This window comes from Tupaia chinensis, unplaced genomic scaffold (assembly GCF_000334495.1).
Source record: "Tupaia chinensis unplaced genomic scaffold, TupChi_1.0 Scaffold145367_1, whole genome shotgun sequence".
Lineage (NCBI taxonomy): Eukaryota > Metazoa > Chordata > Mammalia > Scandentia > Tupaiidae > Tupaia > Tupaia belangeri.
In genome coordinates this window covers 71450-80370 of record NW_006205228.1, presented here as the reverse complement: position 1 = coordinate 80370, position 8921 = coordinate 71450, and the positions used below count along the sequence as shown (strand labels likewise).

Here is an 8921-nt window from a genome sequence, read left to right as displayed (position 1 = left end):
ATGGAACTAATAGCGCCCATGTCACTGGGTTTTGGTATTAAACATGACAAGGCCTGTAACACAGCAGCCACCATGTCTGGCACTTGGCAAATGCTCTGTGAACCAATTGTCCTCTACTCTGAAGCTCAAGAGGGACTGGGGAGTGAGGAAGGACCAGCACAGATGAAGAGAGGCCTGTGTAACCATACCCTAGACCCTTTCCCATGAAGGCTTAGCTAGAGAAAGGGTCCGGGGAGAATTTTGCAAAGGGAATTTTTGTTCACTTGCAAAGGACAAGAGGGCAGAGTATGGCAAAAGGAATCTGGGCAAGGTCCTCAAGTGGGCGGTTGAGGAGGTAATTTCCAGGCTCAGCTGTGTGTGGAGAGAGGCCAAAAGGAAAAGATGTCAGTTGCGCCAGAAAATACCTAGAGTTCCCACCCCTACTGCCAATCCTCATCCTGAAGTCCTCCAGCTATGCAAACCAGAGCAGCAGCTCAGCCCAAATACGTACCCCACAAAACTGGGGCCCAGGCTGCATGAACCCAACTTGGGCCTGCTCCCCATCTAAAGATGCATCCCAGTCTAGGGCCTTGTAGTCTGGATGATGGCCAGTGTACCCAGTCTCACTAGCCGGACACCATGGGATGGGCTCCCCCAGCCCTACCCTCAAAGCTCTGCCAGCAATATTCCCTACATTCCAAACATGGTTGGAGGGGCTAGGGGATCCCATGGGTAGAGGGAGAATTACAGAGAGAACACAAACACCATAGGCATGGGCAAAAAGCATCATGTCTTCACACAATGTGAAGTACCACCTGGTGACCTTTCTGGGTCCCCTTCTAGGTTCATCATCCACAGCATCTTGGACTTCCTAGAATCAAAGTGAAGCACCCAGAACGGAGAAAAAAAATGGCTAAACCTTCTAGGAAATGAAGCCTTTCTATCAGAGGAAGCCACCCAAAGAAAGAGGCAACAGCTGCCAAAGTTGAATCCATTTTTATTTTTTATAAAACAAGCTACAAATAGTTTCCCTCCCTTACTCACAAAGGAAAACCACACAAAACAGCCTACACACATATGTGAGAGAGAAGATCCCTGTGGGAGATTCCAAACTTCTACAATGAGGCACCGTCTCTGGGTGTACATGCTTCCTCCCGGCCAGAAAATGAGGCTGGGGTCTCCTGCAAGGTCCATGCAGCTCTAGCACACTGAGTTTTCAAGCTGAGGCTATGGGAGAAGATTCCTTCCCATCTTACCATGTTGGGTTGGGCCCACCAGTCATCCCTGAGGCAACCTCTACGACATTCTCCAGCATAGCAGGAGCCTCCCCTAGCCCCAAACCCATTTGTCCTGGGAAGGCTGAGTTTCTCCCACTGGGGCAGTGCTTACAGTGCCAAGGCCTTGCAGACCTATAATGGGGTCCACAGTCTGGCAAGGTAGATGTACTCATGGGATACTGGGATGGAATACAAGTTGAAGCTAGATTGCCAAGAGTTATCCACGAGGCACCAGTTCCCCCTCACTGTCACCAGAGCCACTCACGGACAGAGACATGACTGTCCCTGCTGCTATCTGCATCACCTGGGCACAGGAAAGCGGGCAGCCCACACTAGAGACCTGGTAACAGGTTTGTGAGAAGCTAGGCCTGCAATTCCCCATAACAGGGTCATTATTCCTGCCCTTCTCAAGGAGGCAGAAGTAGAAGACCCAAGCTCAGTTTTATTTCTAGAATTGGCCTAAAGCCTAGAAGCCCATAAGAAAACTTGAGGGAACAGAAGGAATCTCAGTCTTTGGCTAAAAAACAAACAATAAAACAACTGTTGAGTTGCCAACAAGGTGACTGATCCAGCTCCTCCTTCGGGCTTGTGATGCCCGCTCAGGACGACAGGGGGAGGTGGAGGAGAGGTAATACCCAGTCTGAGCTGGCCCGGACACAGCTGTGTCACAGGAGCCTCTTCAGTGGGCTTGCAGGGAGGGGAGAGGTTTTCCTGTGGGCGCTCCACTCGGGGCAGCCCTCTCTACACTGCTTAGATATTAAACATCTGCTACATAAAAGACTCTGCTGTGCATCTTTTTCTTTTTTCCCTCCCTTCCCATGCCTTATCCAGAGTAGATGTTAAATACAAATGAAAATGTTTAAGTTGACCTCATGCAAATCCTGTGGATAATTTACTCAGTGGGTCACTAAGTCACTTAGTGTACCCTGGGCCCTGAGGGATCCGGAGAGCAGAAACACATGGGTCATGCAAGAACTGGTGCCTGTGCTGGCTACTCACACGATGTGGACTCTTGTCCCCAGGAATAACGCCCCAACCCACCCTCCCTTGAAAAGATCAAGGGCAAATGGCTCCCCAACTTTGACAGCTGATGGCAAAGGACAGTATACCCCTTCACCAGAAAAGAACCAAAGAAATCTGCAATATAATTGCAGAGCCCTGTCTACATATGCACAAGGTTCAGTTTCCCCTTAAAATCCAGGTAGGCTAGGGAGGGAGTCCTGGGTTCTAGAAAGCTAGACCATGAGTCCAGGGCATCCACGACCCACTGCAGGGAGAGGGAGGAGAATGAACAAACAGCAATGCCAACACCTGTACAAAAGAACTATACAATTTACATATATATTTATATACAGTATATAAATCTCTTTCTTCTCAGTCCCAAAAACACCCTCTCCCCTCCAAAAATATCCTAGAAGTTGTCAGTAGCAGATCCAAAAACTTACAATAGTAGAGCAAATGAACAGTCTTTCTTCCCTTCCCTTTTCCCATTGTGGTATTAGACACTGGTGTTTAAAAATGAAACCAAAAAGAAAACACACAAAGAACAATTATTAAAAGTGCAAACATGGTGGGCACCACTTATATTACACGGGATGTGGCTGGGCCATGGGCAACATGGAAGGTAAGGTGTCTGTTGGTCCATCCTGTCTCCTGGACTCTCCACCTGCCCTCTGATGTTCTGCTCCTTAGACGAGGCGTCCTGCTGAGAGAGAAAGGAGACACAAACAAGGGGAGGGATCAGCAAAAAGAATGTTAGAGTTGGGTTAAAAGAATCCAACCACATACACTAATTTGTCACAAGAGCAGCCTTTTCCACCAGCTGTTGGATGTGGGGCCAGTAGACTTACAGGTAAGCACATTTTACCAGCCTATCGTTGGCCACTATGGGGCACCGCAATGGTAACTGAAATAAGTTTGGCATTTCAGAGAACTAGGCTTTGCCTGGAAAGCACACAGTTCAGGCAAGTACATTCTGTGTAAGTCATACTACTCCCGGGGCCTACCTTGCAACCTGGGCTGGGGTGGAAATGGCAGGTGCTTTTGTACAGGTGAGGATGGTTGAATCCTGTTACCATGAACCCAATCTTTCTCTTTCTTTCTCAGCAAAAATAATTGAAAATGGGAACCTTGGCCAATTCCTTTACCTCTTCTGTGCTACCAAAACTTCATCAGGGGGTCCATAGAGGAAAGAGGGAAGCCCAGAAAGAAGGCAACTTACTGAGTGGGTGTGTGCCTGCTCATTTTCCCTGAGGGAAGCTGCCAAGGCTACCACCTGCAACAGATAGGAACATATGACACTGCAGTGGCCTTGGCCCAGAGAACTGGTGGAGCTTCTCCTACGCCAGGGTCCCCAGTAACCCCCAGAATGAAGAATGGGCTTGGCAAAGAGCTAGAAGTTGTGTGGCCCTATTTCCTGTTGTGTGGATGTCTGTGGCCACATTCTGTATGGGTGAACCCACCACCTTTAAGCAAAGTCCCTTTTCCAAAAGGACAGGGTCCTGCTTAGAGTGCCTTTTTAGAATCACCTCAGGTATTAATTAAGGACTTTAGTGCCAATGGACACTTGCATAATCTTCTCAGGTAATAATCTTCACATCACAGCACATCAGAGGTGGAAGAAATCTTAGCCATCATCTGGTCCAACCCCTCCAAACTGACAAATGTAGAAGCAGAGACTCTGAGCATCTGAGAGACTTACACAAGATCTGGGGTTTAGTCTGACAACACCTGCTCCTTTCCAAAGGGTGCAGAGCCATTCTGAGAGGTGCTCAGGCCTCCGGAAGGAGCTGAAAAGCCAGCACACTAAGAGCTGGGCCAGCTCTGAGAACCCTTGCAGACCATGTAACCCTGTGCAGGCCCTTGAGCCCCACTAGGGGTTCTAGGATGGGCACTAGAACCTCGGCTGCACTGCTTCTGCTCTGCCTCCCTCACAGGCTTGTCAAGGATAGCCTGAACTCAAGGAGGAGGAGCAAGGGCTTTGAGGGTACACGTGCTGTGGAGTGCAAGCCCACCGATGGTCATGTGACCTGCAACTCAACGTGACCTGCTCATGTCAACCTTCTTAAAACACAGGGTAGGTGCCCACAGGATAGAGATGCAGGGTCTTCAAAATGTTCATAGCAATGTGTACTATGAAAAAACTATGCACGGATTTCCAATAGTTTTGGCATCAAAATCAACTTGTACTTCAATTCTATTTTCCATGACCTTTTGGAAGTCCTCTCATACAGGTGTATTCAATTTTACAAATAAGGACACAACTCAGAAAGATAGAGTGACAAGCCCTGGGCAGGCAGGTGGAAGTGGCAGGCCCAGGCTGCCTGGCTCCCAGTCCCATCTATCTTCTGCTCCATGCTGCAGCTGCCTCGCTCAGTGGTGAGGGGAGAGATCTGCGTGAACAAAGAAGAGGCCTGCAGCAGTTTCACCCATTAAACCGGGATTCGAGAACAAAACGTACAGCCAGGAGGAGCCAGCTCTCTTTTGTAGAGGCTTACTGTGCTAATCCCTTTACCTAAGTCATATCGCTGATTTCTCCGAGCAACTTTACGATAATGCCAATATTGTCTCTATTTTATGATGAAACTAGGCTCGGAGATGCGGAGTTACCTCCCCAGGTGGCATAGCTTTCACATACTGAAGCAAACTCAGGCCTGGCTCTCCACTTCCAGAACCATGCTCCGGCCCAGCAGGTTAGTCAGGGGAGAAGAAAAACCCGAGCCCAGGGTGGATGGTATCCTCAGACAACTTAAAAGAAAAGCTGTCATTTTTGAAAACTGGACGAACCAGCGTGGAGGTTAAGGTGACTGGATTCCACATAACTGACTGTGCAGTTTGAGTCCCAGACACAGCTGCTTGAAAAACACACCAGGTGCATATGCGTGTGTGCCCGAAATCCCAAAAGGAGGGAGAAATGGAGAAGGAATTGTGATGTGACCATCCCCATGAGCCCCATGGGGGATATTTTCTCACTTTCTCCCTCTCTCTCTCTCTCCCCTCCCCCCTCTCTTCCCCTTCTCTCCCCCCCTCTTCTTTCTCTCTTTCTCTCTCCTCTCTCCCTCTCCTCTCTCTCTTTCCTTCTGGCAAACAAGAAAGAAAGGACAGGCAGGAGGGAGAGGAAAGGAGGAAGGCAGGCAGGCAGGCAGACAGACAGGCACTGGCCTCACAGGATGGTGACAATAATCCTGATGAAGGTGTGTTTTCAACTGGGAACGGCCAAGTAAGAAAGGCCCAGGCCTCAGAACGTCTGGTTCTTTCATGTTGTGCAAAGAATCAGGTCTTCAGGAAGGAATCTGGTTGGTAAAAATGACTATGTTCACATGGCATTTCCAAAAATTTGGTCTCTCAGAGCCAAAACCATACTTACCTCCAGCTCCACATTCTCCCCCAACCTGCCTTCTGCCCCCACCTGGTGTGCAAGCCCTTCTTGGCCCACCAGAGGGCACCTCGTGATACCAGATGGCCAGTGTAGGATGCAGTCCCTTGAGCAGCTACAAACCACCTACTCAAGTGGCTATTCCGCCTCAGGCAGCACAGATAGAGGGAGGCTGCAGCTCACATCCGCAGCCTGTGGGTAGATCCTTCTACTACTATTGATTTCTTTCATTTGCATTCACTATGGACCAGGTTCTGTGCTAAATTCTTCACAATGCATTATCTTGTTTAATCCTCATATCAAATCTGTGGGGAAGATACTATTATCTTTTTTTGCAGATGAGTAAATTGAGGGTGTAGGTAATTTGCCAGGGATTACAGAGCTAGCAAATGGCAGAGCTGGGATTCAAAGCCAGGCCCATCTGACCTCAGGGCCTCTGCTCTCACGTCCTGCCCCCAACCTGTGCCTAGATCATAGTCCCCAAGACTCTCCTAGACCTCTCAGTAGTTATCCACTCTCCTGCAGGCACTGCCTACCTAGAAATTGTCTTCCCCCAGCCCCCTCAGGTGGCTGGCAGCCCCATGCCCCCAGCAGCCTCTCTTGCTCACACTGCCCCAAGGATGGGTCTGTTCTCCCTCTTCCTTGGATTGCCACTGGCCACTCCCTTGGCTTTTACTGGCAAGTAACAATACACCATATTCAGATACTCTGGGACCTTCTCATGGAGGGGAAAATAGCCTGGCCAAGGAATCCTGAGGCTGGGCCAATGCCAGAAAAAATATTTCATATTGCTACCCCTAGAGAGGTCACCCCTCTCTAGACTCTATAACTGCAAGATGGGCTAGAGCACTTCAGGACCCTTCTAGGTCTAAGATGCCATTGGCCTAGAGCAGTGCATCTATGGTGTGTGTGGAAAGGAGGAGTGGAGAGAAAGTAACCCTACTCTAACTCCACACTACCTCCTACCACCCCACCCTGCTTAACCCTACATGGCCTCTTTCTCTTCTCTTAATGCTCCACTCTCCATCACACACACAAACACACACACACACACACACACACACACACAATGCACACACACACATGTAGGTTTACACATGTGCACAGACAGACATGTTTAAAAACAGATGCACACAGACAGGTGCACACTCACAGAGACATGTACAAACACATGCAGAGACATGTCCCAGACATAGGCCTGTGCATGGACACAGGCACCCAGCCATCCTTCCCACCAGGCAGTGTGTTCAGGGGTCAATAGAGCTCCTGAAGCTCTCTGGTCTCACTAATCCCACCTTTGGGGTGAATAGGTCAGGAATATAAGGATGACATAAAGGATGCCAGTTGTACTCCAAAGCACTCCTTTGCCACAGAGTCTTCTGTGGGCAAAGCTGTGGAAATAACTTGAAACTAAAACCTGTCCCCAGCTGAGTCTGGGTCCAGGAAGAACATCCAAATGACCACTGTTCCCTAAACACTATTGGGGTTTCAGAAAAGTCATGACACATTTTGGTATAGAAAAACAGAAAAAAATACATCATGGCTTTTCTGACAACCCAATACATTCCAGTTCACAGTTTGGGTTGAATGTCTCAGGTTCTATGCATTGGCTAGGGTTGGTAGATACCTGGTACCTGATAAGATTCCAGAGGAAGGCTGGGAAGTATCTCAGGGTCCTGTGCACCTGAGGTCACAGATCCAAGTCTTTGAGGTCACAAGTCTTTCCTTGGCTTCTGTGTGCTGTGTAGACAGAATTACCAGTCCAGGAAGGGGACTGAAGGCATGAGCGGGCAGGTCTCTGTGACTCCCCCCTACTCAGACCAGAAGTCCTCCTCAGTATCCCTGACCTCTACTCTAATCCTGGATTGTCTCTTACCAGTACTGGCCCCCTGCCTGTGCTCTGTGAAATGAGCTCAGCTTCAACTGTGTCAGAGTATGACGTCACCAAAAGCAGCACTCCCCCCCCCCCCCCCCCCCCTCCATTCTTTCATTCACTCAAGCATCTATTCATTCAATAAGGACTCAATGAACTGCTATCAGGTGCCACGCACTGAGCTAGAGGTTAGGAATTGAGACGACAAAGTCCAGGCTTCAAGGGGAATCAGAAAAGTAAACTGCAACACAGTGTGATAAGTGCTATTGAGAGAGGCAATAATCATGTGAAGATGAATAATGCTGAACTTCTGCTGAGTTCTTTCGATGTCTCAGGCACCGTGATAAAAGCTTTCGCACACCGTTCCCATTTAATTGGCACAACAGCCTTATGAGGTAGTATCATTGTTCCCATTATAGAGATGAGGAAACTGAAAAACAGAATAGTTGAGTAATTTGTATGGGATAAGGGCAGAGGCAGGGTTTGAACCATGCCATTACACTGGGTCCTGGAAACTCAGAGTACAATGAGAACACAGAGGGCCCTCATCATCAAATAGGAGTGTTTGAGCGCCGAGGTCACTTACTCAGTGTCGTGTACTAGTTAACTTGAGAACCAGACCAGGGCAGAACCCACTTATGGAGGGGACAGATCCTAAGACTGAATTCTTTGTGGAAACCCATCCACTTCCTGTGCTACTCTTTGGATTTACCCTGACTGAGAAACAAGAAAAAAAAACAAAAACAAAAACAAAAAGCCCTTTTGTCTTCTATGCTAAACTTAATCTCCCTAGATAATCTCAGCTTTTCCAAAGCTTTCATGTCAAATAACTCAGCATCACCCAACTCTGTATCTTCAGGCCAGATTCTTCACTCATACTATAGACCCACTCATCTGTCAAGCACATGCAACTGGAAGAGTCCGACAGCACTGTTTTCTTCTCCTGCCTCCTACACCCGCTCTGCTCTTCCTTCCATGTCGCCCATCTAAGAGAACAGCCCTACCTCGCAGTTGCTCAGGCCAAACTTTGTCCCCACAGCCACTCGATCGTCAACTCATCCACTTCTCTTCACTCCCCACCCTGTCCCCATGCTTTTCATAACCTCTTTCCTGGATTATGCCAAGTTTCATATTGGGTGAGTTTGCCTTGTTCATCCCCAATCTATTTCCCATAATGCAGCCTGAATAATATTTTAAGCAAAATTAATCTTATTATTTCTCTCACTGAACCTCTTCAACAGTTTTCCATTGTGTTTATAAAGCATATATTTTTTCACCTGGATTAAAAAGCCCTCCAACCTCCTATCACCTTAAAATACACATCTCAGTTATACTAACCTTTTTCAATTCCTCTAAAATGCTATTTCTTCCCCTCCAGATTTTCATTCATTATTTTCCTCAGCTTAGAACACTTTTC

At 48.1% G+C, this 8921-nt stretch overlaps 1 protein-coding gene across 1 annotated transcript in view; it reads right to left on the bottom strand.

Annotated features, from left to right (window-relative positions):
• Positions 1-959: 959 nt before the first annotated feature.
• The window catches only part of LOC102476890 (SPARC-related modular calcium-binding protein 1), a gene marked incomplete at its 5' end in the record, with an annotated part of 79205 nt that continues 71243 nt past the window's right edge, over positions 960-8921 (bottom strand). Inside the window, 2 exons of the mRNA XM_006167968.1 lie at positions 960-2961; positions 3478-3531. Of these exons, the coding sequence (XP_006168030.1) occupies positions 3497-3531 (35 nt within the window). The remainder of the gene's footprint in view (positions 2962-3477; positions 3532-8921) is intronic.